The 19,315-nt window shown below is 31.7% G+C and overlaps 2 protein-coding genes and 1 pseudogene across 2 annotated transcripts; 2 read left to right on the top strand and 1 right to left on the bottom strand.

The window, feature by feature from the left end:
• The first annotated feature begins 10,414 nt into the window (after positions 1–10,414).
• On the top strand, positions 10,415–13,497 carry LOC130957973 (neryl diphosphate diphosphatase, chloroplastic-like). The gene is made up of 7 exons (XM_057884844.1): positions 10,415–10,847; positions 10,920–11,196; positions 11,298–11,676; positions 11,781–11,999; positions 12,098–12,236; positions 12,471–12,719; positions 12,988–13,497. Exons 1-7 carry the CDS (start codon positions 10,845–10,847, stop codon positions 13,282–13,284), a joined length of 1,563 nt encoding a protein of 520 aa, XP_057740827.1. The 5' UTR covers positions 10,415–10,844; the 3' UTR covers positions 13,285–13,497.
• An 858-nt stretch (positions 13,498–14,355) lies between these two features.
• On the bottom strand, positions 14,356–16,964 carry LOC130956607 (pentatricopeptide repeat-containing protein At3g13150-like). Its single transcript, XM_057883640.1, has 3 exons — positions 16,749–16,964; positions 14,652–14,899; positions 14,356–14,548 (listed from the first exon to the last, which is right to left on the bottom strand). The coding sequence occupies exons 1-3, from the start codon at positions 16,962–16,964 to the stop codon at positions 14,356–14,358; spliced, it is 657 nt and encodes a 218-aa protein (XP_057739623.1).
• An 83-nt stretch (positions 16,965–17,047) lies between these two features.
• LOC130956606 (uncharacterized) lies at positions 17,048–18,817 on the top strand (annotated as a pseudogene).
• Positions 18,818–19,315: the final 498 nt, after the last annotated feature.

Below are 19,315 nucleotides of genomic sequence, written 5' to 3'. Positions count from 1 at the left end.
TCTTTACTTTCTTAGTTCAGTATCTTAGCTCTGTTAAATAAGTTATAACTTACGATTATCCATTCGTGCAGCGGGGGATTTAGTGGTTATGGAAGGTTTGTACATAATTTTCAGATTGGCTGTCAATGTTCTGTAAAATATAAATAAATTACAACAATTAAATGATTCAATTCAAATTGGTTTTATTTATTTATTTATTTGGCAGGTTCTGTGAATTCTGCGTGTATTGTAGGTATGCTTGACACATTCAATTCCCTTTCTTGTCTTTTATATATATATATATATATATATATATATATATATATATATATATATATATATATATATATATATATATATATACCTATTTGATGGGATGGTTAAGAGATTATCTATGGTTAAACTCTTCACAATTTATCAATGGATATAACCCCTTTGGTATGAATAGTTTATCCGTCTGGGCAGTTGGGATCAAATGGTATAGTTTTCTTTTGTTGGTAATTGGAGGATTAGAAACATGACTATATTGATGGGATGGTTAAGAGATTATCTATGGTTAACTTCACAATTTATCAATGGATATAACCCCTTTGGTATGAATAGTTTATCCGTCTGGGCAGTTGGGATCAAATGGTATAGTTTTCTTTTGTTGGTAAATTGGAGGATTAGAAACATGACTATAGCTTTCCAATTGGCTGTTTTTGCATTAATTGCTACTTCATCAATTTTATTGATTAGTGTACCGGTTGTATTTGCTTCTCCTGATGGTTGGTCAAGTAACAAAAATGTTGTATTTTCCGGTACCTCATTATGGATTGTATTAGTTTTTTTAGTGGGTATTCTTAATTCTATCATCTCTTGAAGCTATTTGTTATAGATCGAAAAATGAACTGAAATGATTCAAGAAAAGGGGGAGATACCAATTATATATAACTTAATCTTTGCATAAAAATACTTGAGATTTCTGTATTTTAGAGTCTGAGTGGTGAGAGCGTGAAAAGAAAGGAGATCTTGACCAGTATAAACGCTTGGATGGGGATAGAAATATAACCAGCAGACATCTTGCAATTAAGGTGATTGTCATATTACTAATAGTAAACTATATTTTTTTTCATAAATACTATTATCACTTCTCATTAGTAACACTTATCATGTTTCATGGCAGTATACTAAGACAGCAGAGAAGGAAACAAGATTGATTCTACCAATTCCTATAATGCAGAAGACAACTGATTATCTACTTTTTCTACTAGATCAGCCCTATGTTGAGAGGTTTCTTAGTGCATATAAATTCTTGTAGAATAGGATGAGAGCAATTAGAATAGACCTGAGAATGCAACACATTTTCTATTAAGGGGCTATTCTATGTTTGAACAGATGGTACTTTTTTATTTTTAACAAAAGTATAATAAAACCTGATTTCTCTCTTGTTGAAGTTGATGAGTTTGGAAAATTCCAATTTAAATTGATGATGATCAAATATTATTAAAACAATTAATTACAAAATTATTAATTTGATTTCAATTTATAATATGTTAATTAAAATAATTTTGCTGTGCAGGTTTTTGCTATTGGGCCGAAAAGTAAAGAAAAATTGCAAACCCAATGAAATTGCAAACATTCAACCTTGGTTAAAATGTTTAAGTGACTTTGCTGAAACAACATCTTGTTATTGGGCCAGTAAAACCAATTTAAAAGCTCAACAAAGAGGCTGGTCCGAAATCAAAAGGAGATGGGGCACAATATATTTTTATATCCATTTAACTTGATGAAACCCATTCTTTTAATTATAATGCTGCATGCTCCAACAGTTATCACTTTTATCTTTTGATGGAATTCAATTTTTATTAAGTGGAGTTGATGCAGACCTTGGAAACATAAAAGAGAAAATGTCAAAATGATTTAATGGCATTAAGTGTAGCTTACACGCTACTACACAAGAAACATGGGGAGTTGATCTTAATTAATTTCTTTTGATAACACTTACTACTTCCATAGCTTTGCCTTTTCTTTCTACTCTCTTCTCTCTCTTAACTCTCAGTCACTTCTCAGGAAAATATGGAAGCTATGGCAAGCTACTATAGAGAAGAAGAAGCAAGTATCAAGACCATTGCAATGATGGCAAGAAAAAGAAAACAAAAAGTATGTTGTGGTTGAGATCTTCACCAAAATAAGGTAAGATTTAGTGAAGTAAATTCATGCTCTCCATACCAAAAATGGAAGAAGAAGATCTCGGTCAGAGGAAAAAGATCTCAGAAGCATGGCTCGTCTCTGCCTTTTGTGTTCACTCATCACAGAAGGTAGTTAGGGAGGCTACGTGAAGGAGAAAGCAAAAGTGGAGCATGAGGAGCTGTCATGCATCAAGGACGCATCAAGGGCTAGGGATCCTTCTTGGAGTGTAAGTCAAGTTGAATGGCTCAGATTGATGAAGTTTGGTGTAAAAGGAAGACTTAGAGGTAATTGCATGTTGGTTATAGCTTTTGGTTATCTCTCTTCTCTCTCTGGTCGAACCGATTTTGCATGAAGAAGAAGAAGTTTGGCTTGGTTCAATAGTTTCAACCGTGGAGGCTTCCCCTTCTATAAATAAGGGAGAACAACTAGGGCTTGAAGCAAGGAAAAGAGTGAAAGCACAGTGTTCACATAGCTACCTAAGCTAACAGAAGTTCTTCTCCTTCAATGTTCTTCATTTTGTATTTTTCTGTTTAATTTTGTCTGTCTTGAGTCTCATGGAAAAAGGAAAACAATGAGGTTTGTAAGAAAATGCCATAGAGCAGAAAAAGACAGATAGTGCAAAATTAAAAGAAAAAGCCATAGATGTCTTTAGAGGTCCTTTGTACATCTATGTTGTGTTTCATGATTCTGTAGGAATCCCCTTGCAAGTTGGGTTAGCACTTAGCAGTTGAAAGCTTGGCAGTGACCAAGTCAAGTTCAGGATTGGGGATTAGATTTTGGACTTGTCCCGGATAGGAAGGGTAGTTCCTAGGGAGAATTGGTGTTTGTAATCAAGGATGATTATAGTGAAATTCCATCATTGTTGTAATGGAGACTGGATGTAGGCTGCATTGCACTTTGCAGCTGAACCAAGATATATCTGGGTGTAATTTTCTCTCTCTTTCTACTCTATTTCTTATTCTGCTGCATAGGAGACAAAACTGAAAAATATCTCCTAGCTGGTCACGAGACAAAACGAAAAAGTCTCTTGACTAGGCACGAGACAAAAACAAAAATATCTTCTCAAGTGTTCTAAAGTACAACAAGAGTTACTAAGCAAAAAAGGGGCTAAGATTTAACCCTCCCTTCTCTTAGTCACTGATAAACCATCAGAAGTGGAAATAATATCTATTTTTTTCTGCAAGTTCCTTATATGATATATTGATTAAGGCTCAATACAAATATATATTGTGGATACTAACAGATACAGTAGTTTCATATTTATTTGTTGGTAAAATAATTTTTTAAAGGTTATTTTTGCGGGCTTTTATGCTCACTCAATATTGAATAGATGAACATAACTTCGGTTGAATTGTTTCAGATGTATCACAGAAAGAAAGGAATACTTGTACCTACCGAAAAAGAGTTTCGAGGCTATTATGCTCTCCTTAAATTGGATAAGCATCCTGATTATAAAGTAAGTTGTCCTTGTTGTGCTCTTATCTTTAATGTTTCATTGACAATAGAAAAACCTAAGAAAATAAGCAAGTTATTCCTTAATCTTGCTAAGATGACTAGAGACAAGGCAGACTCCAGAAGTTCTACTTGCTCGCGATGTAGCAAGGTTTGTAATTTCAAATGGAAATTAGCTACTTTTTTTTTACCTTACTTAGCTTGATTATTATTAGGGGTATATTAATTTCATTTGATTTTGACTTTAGCTTGATTATTGGGTCTTTATTGATTAATCAATCAATTAATTAATTCAAGACAATTGATTTTGTTCTATTCTTGATTTTCTCTGTTCATGCTATAGTTTGTTGTTCTTTACTACTATTTATTTGTTGTTCTTGGCTTCTTGCTATTATTTGTTCTTGATTTTCTGTTCTTAATTTGTTGTTCTTTGTTGTTGCTAATTTTTTTTTGTTAACTTTTAATTTGCTGTTCTTCACTGTTGGCTACTTTTACTGTTATTATTATTTTTTGAATTTATTAGTTATTGATTTTAATTTATTGGTTTTATTTTTTTTTTGTTCTTGATTTTAATTTTTTTATCTTCACTGCTGTTCTAATGGCTACTATTTTTTGCGTTTAATTTATTGTTATTTATTTTTTATTTTGATTAACTGATGTGTTATTATTTATCGATGTTATTTTTTGTAATATTTTGTAATTTGATCACAGTATAAATGACAATATTGGTGAAATTAAAGGTGAAATTTGTGGACATATTTTTTGTGCAATTGATATGCTAAGTTTTAGGTGTTGTTTGTATTTTATTTTTTTTTAATTTTCAATGTGCAATGAGGAAGTGAGATGTGCAGTGTATAATGAATTTTATAGAAGCAGAAACACATTTGTTTAGCTAGATTAAAACATCTCTAAAAAAGTGAGTGAATACTTACTTTTACATTATATTATAAGTGAGCTTTTTTTTGTTAGTTTATTAATTAAGTTATGTTATCGAGAACTATTGAAAAGATAGAGTAGGCATTTGATTAAACCCAAAGGTTTGATTATTACCAGGTTAAGTTTCAATACATAATTTCTTGAAACATGGTTTAAACTTTTTTAAACATTTATAATTTTGATAAACTCATTTATTCTGTATGTGATATCATTTTTAGTTCAATGACTAAAATAAAAAACAATGAGGTTTATTTTAGTATAGGGATATAATCGCAATTGATTATAGACTTATAGTGACAAATTAAAGGCTCTATTGCGACTGAAATATTTGTGAGATATCTATCGATTTGTTACTAGTTTAAAAGGAATTTGCGATGACATTTGCAATAGTATTACAAATAATTGATTACACATTATTTTCTAGCAAATTAGCAACTACTTAATAACTTTTCTTTCTCATTTAGAATAGCTTTGGTTTAGCAACAAAATTCCTACAAATTTTATTAAGAATTTTCAAAGATTAGCTATAGATTTGCTACAAAATATAATAGATTTGCGATCATATTAGCGAATAACTTGCGACGAGTTAGATTCGAAAAAATTTCTCGCTAATTAGTGTCAACTAAACATTCCATTTTGTCTACAAAATTAGCTTGAATTTAGCGATAAGTCGGCTGGAGTAGAGTTTGTCGCTAATTAGCGACTATCTTTTAATCTATTTCTCCTATGAAAATAGCTTTTGATCTAGTAATAGATTTGCGACTATCTATTCGGTCGCGAAAAAACTTTCCGTTGAATTAGCGACTGTTGTATTTGTCTCACTAATCTACGACTTGTAATTAGCGAGAAAAGCATTAGTTGCTAGACGATAGCTAATCTGTTACAAATTATATTTTGCGTCAAATTAACGATAATTTTTTAACTATTTTTGTGGTAGTTAATCGGCCTTATTCTTGTAAGTTGATAACTATTATAATTATAATATTTTAAAAAATATAGTCAAAATTAAAGTAATATTATTTACTATTAAACAATATTTTAAAAAAAATATTATCTAACAAAAAATATTACTTTAATTTTAATAATATTTATAATTATTTTAATTATTATAATATAATCATACTAAAATTCACAATACAATAATATAGATATGGTTATGATTTAGTTAGTTTCTTGAGGGTATTATCGTCAAATAGATAAGATACCTTTAAAGAAATCGTCGTATTGGTTTGATATTTTTAAAGAAACCCTTACATTATTTGCCTCACGAAACACGTTTTTGTCATACTATTTTTGGTCAATAGTTTTGTGATTTCACACCTATATATATATATATATAACGTAGGGTTCAGATTTGCTGAGTAATCACCATCGATTATTATAGCCAGGCATAGAGGTAGGCCCTTTCATTCTATCTTCTATGTATATATAATAGGAAACATTTCAAATACTCTAAAAGTACCGGTATTTCAGTTATTTTAAACGTTGATTTCAATTAATATATATTATATATATTTTTTATAATTTAGATCAACGGTTAAAATAATTAGTACACTGATATTTTCGATGTACTTAAAGTGTTTTCTATATAATAAGAGGGCAATATATTTGTTAATCGTACGGATAAAGTATAAAAGGAACATCCATTTACATTATAATAAGGGAAGCTCTATAGTGTGGATGGAAAAAAAAATCTATACCTGTGAATATTATGTGGCAAGTTTTTTAGATGAACACGTTTTGGTTGGCGATAGGGACAAATTCAGTTGATGGGACACTAGATAAGGGAGAACAGCAATTTTGCGTTGTACTGCACACTGTAAAAAAGTTAATAAGTCTAATTAGATGGTAATTATTTTTGGTATCTTAGGGCTATTGGACAAGTTTTTTTTTTGTGTATGTGACCATGAGTAAATTTTGGGCTTGGATCACATTTTTTTTATGCAAGTATGCAGAACAAGTTTTCTTATGGTTAAAAATTAGACAAAGATAACATTAAAAAGAAATGGGTTACAAGTTTTTTTGGGTTTGTCTGGGTTAACCGGTTTTTTAGTTTCAAAGGAATGTGGCTAAGCTTATGTAACTTCCGAAAATCTTTTCAGGGCGGTGATCTGTGAAAAACCGTCTAATTATAAACCATTAAGAACAGTCGAACCGAACCGACTTCTCGGACTGGATCTAAACTGGACTGTTCACAGAAGACGACGTCGTTTCGTTACTTGAAAGGGGGGAAAAGGGATTGCACGCGTTATCCCCCCTCCAACTCTTTCCTGCAGAAAATAGCTACTTCCCCTAGCCTCCGCCGCAGAAAGAAAACCCTAGCCTCCACCATCACTTGTTGCCATCTGTGGGAGTGGTACACTGCACCCGCCGTTCGTCGCACCCAAGGAACTCCGCTGTGGTGCTCTCGTTCCTATTCCTGTCTCATCCGCGTCCGCTGCTCGCCTGTTCGATTTCTTTGTGCTAGGCTGCTCGCGCCTCCGTTCGCCAGTGAGTGGTCTAGCTCTGCATGGTGGTTGTTGCTCGCCGTCCGTGCCTGTGGTTGTCGATTCTGCCTCCCAGTGTCACCCGAGTGTCGTCGCAATTACTGGCTTCTCGTGGTTCGGCTTTGTCATCGCCGGCGGGAGAAGGAACTCGTGGAGACTCCTGATTGGAAACTAAAAAACCAATTAACCCAGACAAGTCCAAAAAAACTTTTAGTCCATTTCCTTTTTAATGTTATATTTGTCTAATTTTTAACCATAAGAAAACTTGTTCTGCACACTTGAATAAAAAAAATGTGACTCAAGCCCAAAATTCACTCATGACCACATACACAAAAAAAATTAAACTTGCCCAATAACTCTAAGATGCCAAAAATAATTACCATTTAATTAGACTTATTAACTTTTCTACAGTGTGCAATACAACTTCAAAATCGCTGTTTCTCCCTGATTTAGTGTCCCATCAACTGAACTTGTCACTATGGCCAACCAAAACGTGTTCATCTAAAAAGCTTGCCACATAATATCTATAGGTGTGGATTTTTTTTCTATCCACACCATAGAACTTCCCTTATAATAATCTAACGACAACTAATTATAAACAGGCTTATGATCAATAATATTTGACTTCTTTTATTTTTTATTTATTTACAAAAGTGTGTAATTAAATTAAATAAAAAATATCTATTATCTATTATTTATTTTTAATTTTACAATCAAAATATGTCACATATCACTCTTTCATTATAATTAGAATCAAATCTTTTTCTCCAAAATTAAAGAATTTTCTCATCTTCCTTACTAATCTTACAACTAAAATATGTCACATGTCACTCTCTCATTACAATTAGAATCAAATCTTTTCCTCTAAAATTAAGGAATTCTCCCATCTTTCTTACTAATTTTACAACTAAAGTGTGCCACATGTCACTCTCTCATTACAATTGGAATCAAATCTTTTCCTCCATAAAGAATTCTGCACTCTTTCTTACTAATTTTACAACCAAAATATGTCACATGTCACTCTCTCGTTGCAATTGAAATTAAATTTTTTCCTCCAAAATTAAAGAATTCTTTCCTCCCCCTACTAATTTTATAACCAAAATGTGCCACATGTTACTCTCTCATTACAATTGAAATCAAATCTTTTCCTCCAAAATTAAAAAGTTCTCCTCTTCTCCCTCTTCTTTTCTCTATCTCTTTCATTCATTTATTCAACCACTCTATCTCTTTTATATATCATTATCAATATCAATGACTAATAACTAATTTGACAATCAAAATATGCAATATAACATTTTTTAATTGTATTAAAACTAAAATTGAAATATACATATATTATGTATCATATGTTACTATCTAATTTAATAACTAAATGTGTCACATGACACTCTCTTATTAAAATTGAGAAAAAATATTTTTCTTCAAAATTAATAAATTTTCTTCCTAAATTATCTCATCTATCTTTCTCCATTTTTCTATTTCTCTCTACCATTTTCACTCTATATATATTTCATATTTTATATTAGTAATTGGACAAATTAAAATATGTCATCCGATTTTTTATTACAATTAAAATAAAATTTTTCTTCTAAAATTAACAAACTCTTACTCTCATTCTCATTCTTCATCTTTATCTTTCTCTCTCTTTTCTCTCATTCTCTATTTTTTCTATCTTTCTGTTTTACAGGAAACATAATTAACAACATAATATAAATCAAATAAAAAATATTATTATTATATACATATTTTTTTAACTTTTTTATTTAGTTTTAAATTTTCACTGCTTATCTTTTTAATTTATATTTTTGTTTCTCTTCTTTGAAATATTTATTATATATAATTTGAAGAGAATAATAATATTATAATTAAAAGTTAAAATCAAAATTTAATTGTTTAAAAAAATTAATTTTGAGTTAATTTTATAACTAGCAGTATAATTTTTTTATGCTAATATCTAATTATATTTTTATATACATAAAGAGAAAAAATATTATTTTTAAACAACAAGTATAAAAATTAATTATTTCTATTTGTGCAACAGTCTTAACACCTAATTAAATATAAAAATATACATGTTAAATTATTTCAAAGTTTAGATAACGAATATTAAAATTAATTATTAATAAAAATTTAACTTTTTTATATAAAAATAATAATTAAAAATCTTATTATTTGATTTTTTATCTATAGAGATATTGGTCTTTTTAGCCGAAAATTTTTGTTCGCCTACAACTTTTTTCGTAATTTTAAAAAATTTATATTTTTGTAATGTTATTACAGATAAAAATACTAATATATAATAAAAAAGCATAACTCATCAGTACAACATATAATTTAATCAGAAACGATGAGTATATAAAATAAAATAAAAAAACCTATAAAATTATTTTGTCTCCTGACAAAATATTTTTATAATAATACTAAAATAGACATTTTAAAAGATAAATATTTACATAAAAACTTCTTTATAAAAAAAATAATATTATAAACTATTAAATATATATGAAACGATCTAATAATATTATGATGTGTAATCTAATATTATATTATGATACTCGAAAACTTAAACTAATATAGTTTGTTTAAATTGTTTGTGGAAGAGGATATCTTAGTGTTATTTTGGCATTATTGGGAAATTAAATTTGTCTCTGTGCATCTCAAAGTAGTGATTATGATTGCCGATGAACCCTACTATCTCCAAAAAATTGAATTTATTTCTTACAGGTTAGGGACAGTATGCGCTTCATTGAAGCAGTTTTGAGAGAACCGGATAAACACATTGTTGCATTGGCAGATGCTTATTTCTTTTCACCTAGCATTTGAGAGGGGCAATATGGAAAGTGGCGGAACCACTGAATAACAACAACAATAATATGGGAGTAATAGTCCATTTTCAAAAAATATTAATTTAATATAAAAAAAATATTTTAATACTTAACAAAAGAAACATTTAATTATATTTTAACAAAAATAATTAAATATCTATAAAATTAAAAAAATATGAAATTTTTAAAGAAATAGAGACATTTACATTTACAATACAAAAAAATTCGAAAAATATATAAAAGAACATTCGTTTAGTATGAAAAAGAAACATTTTAATACTTAACAGAAAAAACATCTATATATATAATAATTCGTAGAGATTTTGAATTCACCTAAAGGTGTTTAGCTGGTTTTTGTCTAATACCCTTTTAATTTCCTAGCAGTGCTCATTCATAAATTATATATTCATACTATGACATGTCCATGATAAAAACATGCATCTTTAAAATACACGCGTTGATCAGTTTCACACACACCCCTCAAGATTGTTGGAAAATTCAGCAGACTTTGCTTCCCATAAATATGGGGACCCTCATATGAATACACATTCCCAAAATCACCCAGCAAATTGCAACTAGCTCTAACTACCATAATTTGTGCATGGTTTCTAACTTTCTATTTTTGGCGTAGTTGTACTAAACTACTAATATAATAAGGAAGAAGGCAGCGATGATAGGAGTAGATATTTGAAGTCAAAATATTCAATTGCATTATTAGTTTCTTCTACAAAGCAAACAATTTAGTCAACCATTCAAAATATCTTTTTCTATTTCGTTTAGTTGCACGTCCCGCCTTTGCAAAGGTCCCAGCCATATAACCGGGATACAATTCCCATTTTGCCCCGAAGCAACCTTATTAATAGCGTCACATGTGGTTGCTTGCTCCATCATTTGTTATTGAATAATTCCCTTTGCCAACTCTATCGACCATTCATTCAACTTGATCCCTTTCCCAAGGTGTGCAGGCGCAGCCATAGGCATAAGCTCCACCTTCATGGTGAGACTTCTCAACAAAGTCCAACGTTCCAACATAAATGTTTCTCCTTAAACTAATTCTTTACATTTTCAGGATATTTTATATGCCAAGCAAGCTGTGTTGCTGAAGGAGGCTAAGCATATAATGAAGAAACTTATTAGCGAGGATCCAATGGAGAGTTTGTGCATGGTTGACTTAATCCAAAGGCTTGGCATTGAGCACCACTTTCAAGAGCACATTGAAGCCGCACTTGAGAAGCAACATTTCATAGTGATCACAGATCCCATTGATTTTGTCCAAAGCCATCAACTTGACGAAGTTGCACTCTCATTCCGTTTACTCAGACAGGGAGGTTATTCCGTTAATGCAGGTTGTTATAAAATATAAAACACATATTAAAAACAAGTTAAATAACACATATTTATAAAAAAAATCTTATAATTAATATCAACTACAACAATGGTTGTGCAGATATATTTGAGAGGTTGAAAAAGAACAAAGTGCAGTTCAGAGAAGCATATGGTGAAGATGTGAAGAGTCTCATAGCGGTATATGAATCAGCGCAGCTAAGCATTGGAGAAGAAGATACTTCTCTTGAGGATTTGGGGCAGCTCAGCCGCGAGCTTCTTCATTCATGGCTGTCAAGGAATCATCATCATCATGAAGCTCAATATGTTGCAATCTCTCTCCAGCAACCACTTCATCACAACTTGCCTAGATTCGTGGACAAAACCATCTTGCTTAGGAATTTCAATCCCGACAAGGAATCTGTGTGTTTTATGGAACTTGCAGAAATCAATTCCTGCATAGTTAGGCTCATGAACCAGCATGAAGGCCTTCAAGTTTCAAAGTAAGTTCTATGGTAAATAACAATAATAACAATAACCAATAGAATAGTGTGGGACACAAATCATCTATGCAACATGCCACTGATCAGTTATATTCCCTTGATAGATGGTGGAAAGGGGAGGCTATGTCGAAGGAGCCGAAATTTGCAGAGTATGAAGCTCTAAAATGGTACATGTGGTCCATGGCATGCTTTACAGATCCGAGCTTTTCAGACCAAAGACTTGAGCTCACCAAACCTATCTCTCTGGTCTACATCATTGATGACATTTTCGATGTTTATGGCACGTTGGATCAGCTTATTCTATTTACTGATGCGGTTAAGAGGTGCCTATTCTATAACATATGTACATTGACATCTAAATTTTCTTATTATTCCATTCTAATGCTTACAAGTTACAACAAATTTTTACCTCTCAATTCAGATGGGAATTGACCGGAACAGAGTGCCTTCCCGAATTCATGAAAAATTGTTTAAGTGCTCTATATGAAATTACAAACGCTTTGGCCGAAAAGATCTACAAAAAGCATGGATTGAATCCTATAAATACCCTTAAAAAATCGGTAAATGGTCCATTTATTTCATTATTTTATATTTTATTTTTGCACAATGAGGTCATGAGGTTTCTTTAGACCAACTATTCAATTTCTTTTAGATGTATGTATAATTATCAAATAGATAAAATTATTTAATAGATAAAATTAAAAATGACGGTCCGAATTTGCTTGGAATTGCACCAACTTGTAGCAACAGTAACGCTACGTATTTCTAATGAAGTGTTTGCATGAAATTAACAGTGGGTGCAATTGTTAAATGCCTCCTTGGAAGGGGCACATTGGTCTGATTCTGGTGAATTGCCAAAGTCAGAGGAGTACTTGAAGCATGCAACTGTAAGCACAGGAGTGCACGTGGTGCTTGTTCATTCATTTTTCCTTTTCCATCAAAATATAACAAAGGAAACTCTTGCAATTTTAGACGACTTCCCAGACATTATATATTCCGTCGCAAAAATTCTTCGTCTTTGTGATGACTTAGAAGGACACAAGGTAAAATCCAAGTCTATTCCATTATTCTTTAAGATGCACCACAAGAAAGTTATATTTAATTCCATTACAATATACCTTATAAAGCACTATATATATTAAACAACGAACTGAACACAGTAGTTTAAAAAGGATTATGTATTCAAGTATAGCGTGTATCTCTCTACCCTTTGCATATTGACGTATTAATTTAGTTGGTAGCTTTATTGACTAGTGTAATATGATTTTTTTTTTTTTTTTGATAATACATATATTTCAACCATGAATGCAGAATAAAAATCAAAGTGGGTTTGATGGGTCATACATTGAGTGCTACATGAGAGAACACCAAGAGACTTCAGCAGAAGATGCAGAAAGGCATGTTGAGGAGCTGATTTCAATGGAATGGAAGCGTCTCAATCGACAAGTGTTGGGCAGAGATCAGCAATTTCCATCGTCATTTACCAAATTCTGCCTGAGTGCTGCTAGAATGGTCCCTCTAATGTACCATTACCGCACAAATCCAAGCCTTTCCAACCTACATCAACATGTCAAGTCTATTGCTAATGCTGGTGTTGCACACATGTGAATTCGCTTGTACTAACCTTATGAACATGGTCCTGATTTAATTTCTTTTCAAAGAATGATCAGATGTTGTCGTTTGCATATTAACCTTTGTTCTTTGACAGAAGGCATTGCCATAAAGGATCAGATGATTTTTCATTTTAATATATGCACATGTACCAGAAATCATATGTTAGTTGATCTAACAAGAATAATGAATTTCAAAGATTACAGGAAATCACATGTATCAGTTGAAGCATAGTGAATTTCAAAGAATGCAGGAAATAGCATATTTAATAGGAACGAGTATAAGCATCAAAATTCGCTTCATAAGCAAAAATCCAACATCGCCTTCATTCCTGACAGATACATATCCTACATAGTAGTAGGCTACTATCTGTTACCCTCGAGAGAGAGAACGCTGAGCCATAAAAGGGAAGAAAATAATCCCTTTACCTTATCATTATTTAAAAAAAAACAATAAAAAAACGGGAAAATAATAGGGCAGAAGAAATGTATAATCATAAGTAACAATAATTTATGATTGGATTAGTAAGATGAGAGAATCAGGGAGGCGTAATTGCAAGAGTTGAATGTTAATTATAATAGGGAAGGCAATAAAAGAAGAAGCTGATTAGGTGAGAGGTAAGAAAAGATTTAAAAAGATTTAAGTTAAGAGAGAAGAAGACTCTTGAAATTCCTCTATTATCTTTTAGAGTTCTATTGTATTTCTATATCTCCATTAAAATAAATACCAATGTAACACTATTTCAAAGGACAAGAATTCTCTCACACTAGTAAGTTGTAAAGACTATTAAAATCGCTTCCTTAACCAACGTCGGTTTGGGAAAGTATGAGGAGCTAATGGAATATTTATACAATGTGTACAATGGAAGTTTAGAGAGTATTAGAGATATAACTATTAGTGTTACCTTTTTCTAACAGTTAAACTTTTTGAGATGAGTGGTATCATAACATGGTATTAGAGCTCTAGATTCGAAAGGTCGTTCAATCCTTGGTGAACCCGAAATCAGTTTAAATTTTTGAGAAGATGTTTATTATCCATAGTATATTGTACAAATAAGTCATTGTCTCCCTAGCAGGACTCTTGTGGATTTTTAACTCCTGTTAAAGGCCAATCAACTTCCAACTTCTTCTTCCCCGCAAGATCGACAAGCTCAGTAGCCTCTTCAATCATCCCATTGGCAACAAACCCCTCAACCACCTGCTTCAATGCCTCTGCATCAGTAGTCAATCTACCACCTTTCATAGCCTCTTTTATTTCCCAGCTGAAAAACCAAATCAAATTCACCCTTCTCAGTAAGAAATGGCGCAAGAGTTACATAAGTAGACCGAATAGGTTCGCATTCACTCTTCACCAACTCATCATACAAAACCTTGGCTTCTTCAACATTGTCATCACCAATAAACCCTTTAACCAACACATTGAAACAATGCACATCAGGATTAACCCCGCTCAACTTCATCACATGAAACAACTCTACGGCATCCTTTAATCTGCCATCACCAAGCATCCAACCCATCCTCAGCCTGTAACTCACAGCATCAGGTTCAACATTCCTCGTTTTCATCATTGTCCAAATCTTCTCATCCTCATCAAACCCACGCTTCTCATAAAACTGACCAAGCAGAGTATTAAAAGTGATCAAATTAGGCTCAAGTTTGGTGCTGGCATTTGTTTGGTTTTGTTGTTAACTCGTTCTGAAATTTTTTAGGCAACTAGGCCTTAGAATATGTTATGCGTAGTATATTTTGTATTTAATCATGTAAGTATATTGAAGAAATAGAAAAACTGATTTATTGGATCAATTTTAATATTTAAATATCTTAAATTTAATTTGTAAAGTAGATATAGAATATGTAATTAAAGAAAAAGATTTTAATTCAATATTTTGTGCATTTAAATATTACTAAGAGCAACTTCAATGGATAGGACCTTAAGACCCTATTTCTAACAAAAGTAGAAACGGACCATTAAAGGGGAGAAAGAATGAGTTCCTTCGACGAGAGCGAGTCCCTCTAAATAGAGACTCAAATTGACTAATAATAACTTGTCATTTGACAAGTTATTATAAAAATAAATAATTATATAAAATCTGAAATAATTAAATAATTATATTAAATAATTATATTTTTATTTAATTAATTTATATATATTAATTATTTAAATAATAATTAATTAGATTAAATAATTAAATTTTTATTTAATTAATAATTTATATTAATTATTTATATCATAATTAATATTGAATATTATTTATATTATTATATTAAATTATAATTTTTTAAATTTACTTACATTTAAAAATAAATTTAATTTTTACATCTTACAAATTAAAATAATTTTTGGTTGGGTTGGTTATTTTTATTTTTAAAATTTAAAATGCTAACCACATTATTAAAATTAGCAGTTGTAAAACTAGTCATTGCAAAATTAGCTGTTAGAAACTAGCCGTTACTATGTTACCGTTATTATTAATAAATTAATATTTTATTACTCCATATATACCACTTACATACACTTCTATTTTCATACTTTCTTCTACTCTTCTTAATTTTCTTCCAAGTTTACGAAATCAAAGTTCTGCTGATATTATTTTTTGTTTGAAACAATGGATCCAAACCAACTCAACTCTTTTTTCAATTATTTACAAAACTTTTTTCAAACTCCAAATACCCAACAATCTCAAACCTCAAACTCTCAACTTCCAAATCAAAACTTCACACTACCAAATACATTTCAAAATCCAGATCCACAAAATCTTCCTAATTTCAATTTTCAAACTCCTTATAATAATCAATTTCCTATATTCCAACCACAAAAACAAAATTCACAAACACCACATTTTCCATTTTCATCCATATTTAACCCCTCTATCGGAAATATTACTCCAACATCTTTGCTGTTTCCAACTCAATTTAATGCATCACGACATAACTCATCTGGTGTTGGTGGCTCTTCTAACCAATCATTTCAAACTCCGATACAATCTAGTCCAAATTCGCAATATTCAGATTTTGCCAACCCTCGTGGATTAGATGCTATCGACCTCAATGATGCTGATATTGAAGATCGGAGGCAAGATAGTATTCAACACTGGCATTGGAAAGAGGATGAGATGCTGATCAGTGCATGATTAAATATTTCAACTGACCCTATAGTTGGTACCGATCAAAAGGGAGAAACATTTTGGAGTCGAATTCACAGCTACTGTGTAGAATTTTGCTCCGACATAACAAGGGGGTAGTTGCATATAAGAAACGATGGTATAAGATCAACAAGGTTATTGCACAATTTGCTAGTTGCTACGATCAAGCTAGTCGAAACATAAAGAGTAGTTCGAACACTGATAATATAAAGGAGTTGGCCTATAAACTTTATTACACAAATTATGGTAAAAATTTTACTTTTGAGAGGCCTTAGAACATGCTTCGTTTGGAGCAAAAATGGAGAAGCCAACTACTTACACAAAGTGGAGGCTCAAAGAGAACCAAGGTTAGTGCAACTGGAGCAAACTTATCCTCATCAAACCCAGATACACCGTTGGCAGATGAATCCAGTGTGGACTCTCTCGTTCGCCCACAAGGATCAAAGAAGAGCAAGCGAAAAGGTAAAGGAAAATCACAAATGTCTAAAGATCTTAGCGAAAAGAAATCATCAGTTGTTAAAAAACTATCTCTCATGGAAGATATTAATAATGTTAGAGAAAAAGAACTAATAGAGGGAAAATGAAAGGGAAGAGGAGAGGGCACATAGAGCAAAGATTATGGCAATGAAAGAGAAGGAGTTACAAATTCAAGCGGCAATAAAAGAACAGGAATTACAAACTCATAGGTATATTAAAGAAATGGAGATAAATGCAAAAGAAAGGAAAATGGAAAGGATGGCTAAGGAAAGAAAAAGGAAAATGGATATGCAAATACTTAATGCTGACACGTCTACAATGAGTGAAAAACGACGAGCTCTTCATGAGATTGCATGTGAGAAAATAATCGCGAAGTGATTTACTTAATAGTTCCTTATATTCGTAGAGTTATGTAGTATGTTCTTAGTTTTATTGCGTATTACTGGTATGTGATGTAGTCTGTTTTATTCATTTCTGATATAACTTTTCAAATTAGTCAATATTATTGTGCCGCTATTGTTCACGAAAGTGCCCGTTAAGTAGCCGTTGCAAAACTAGCCGTTAAGTAGCCATTGTAAAACTAGCCGTTGAGAAGTAGGTACTTGTTGCAGACACACTAATAAATATCAACTATCAATGACTTTGCAACTCCATTTAAACTCTTGTTTCTCACCTCGAAAGAGTACTAAAAATTACATAGAGCAAAGATTATGGCTAGAAATTTTGATGATATGTTTAATGAGGCTTTGTATGACAAAAGAAGACGGCAAGATAATACACTCATAGATAATTGGATCGATGAGTGTTTATTCGAAGATTCAGAAGAAGAAGATATCAATAGAAGCTCTGTCCTAACTCCTCGTAGATGGATCAACAGAGATCGAGAAGCAGGACATGATCACCTTTTCTAAGATTACTTTGCAGATGAACCGGTGTATAATACTGACATTTTCAGTCGGAGATTTTGAATGAGAAGACATGAGTTTCTTTGGATAGTAGACGCTCTCTCAAACGCCTATCTGTATTTCTAACAAAGGGTTGATGCAACTGGAAGAAGAGGCTTGTCACCACTTAAAAATTGCACCGCTGCAATACGGATGTTAGCATATGGCGTAGCAGCTGATGTTGTTGATGATTATGTGCGCATAGGCGAGAGCACAATTGAATGCTTGGAAAAATTTGTTGAAGGTGTCATTTGGTATTCGAGGATGAATACTTGCGGAAACCAAATCCGAATGATGTACGACGCGTGCTACAAATGGCGGAGGGTCGTGGCTTTTCTGGCATGTTAGGTAGCATTGACTGCATGCATTGGCAATGGAAAAATTGTCCAAAGGCATGGAAAGGTATGTGCATGAGTGGTTATCGTGGGGTTGCAACCATAGTACTTAAGGTTGTAGCATCTTTAGACCTTTGGATAACATGCGTTCTTTGGAGTTTTCTAATTCAAATAACGATATCAATGTGTTAGATCGTTCTCCAGTGTTCGATGATATTCTAAATGACCGTGCTCCGGAGGTAAATTATACTATTAATGGTAATAATTATACTATGGGATACTATTTAGCAGATGATATTTATCCTGAATGGGCCCCATTTGTCAAATCAATCTTAAAGCCACAAGGGGAAAAATGCAAGTTATTTGCACAATACCAAGAAGGGCAAAGAAAAGATGTGGAGAGAGCATTCGGAGTGTTGCAAGCATGCTTTGCAATTCTACGTGGTCCAGCTCATTTTTGGAAAAAGAAGAAGCTTGCCAATATAATGAGAGCTTGTATTATATTACATAATATGATTATTGAGGATGAAAGAGACATTTATGCAGAAAATTTTGCTCAAGGCTTAGAGTATGACGATGTTGAAAATGTCTTATCACAACCTCAATTGGGAGAGGAAGATTTTGCACCATAACATCAATTTCTCCAAAAAAATGCCCAACTTTCGAAATAGGCAGCAGCATAGACAATTGAAAGAGGACTTGATTGAAACACATATAGCAATTTCACAATGATTGTTGTCAACTGTAGAGCTTAATTATGGTTTTCTTTATATTAAGTAATTTTACAAATTAGTGTAATCTTGAATTATATATTGTGTATTATTGTTATATATGAAATTTTTTTAATATTAATATCTTTTAATAGTGAATTATTTTTAAATTTATAATTTTAAATAATATTATTGAAAAAAATAATTACATTAATTTTAAGTATTTTAATTAATTAATTAAGTAAGACCACAATAGAGACTAAAGTTAGTTCATCCTAATGGAGAAGAGAGAGATGCTTTGAGTTCCTATTTATTGTTTATGACGCAAAAGCTGATGTGGAGTTACTTTTTATGACAGGTGAGCCATAAATAGGGTCTAGGATGAGTTCCCTACTAGAGATGGTCTAAAGATCTATTGTA

This window comes from Arachis stenosperma, chromosome 10 (assembly GCF_014773155.1).
Source record: "Arachis stenosperma cultivar V10309 chromosome 10, arast.V10309.gnm1.PFL2, whole genome shotgun sequence".
NCBI lineage: Eukaryota > Viridiplantae > Streptophyta > Magnoliopsida > Fabales > Fabaceae > Arachis > Arachis stenosperma.
The sequence above is the reverse complement of the archived record's forward strand: the minus strand, read 5'-3'. Positions and strand labels throughout refer to the sequence as shown.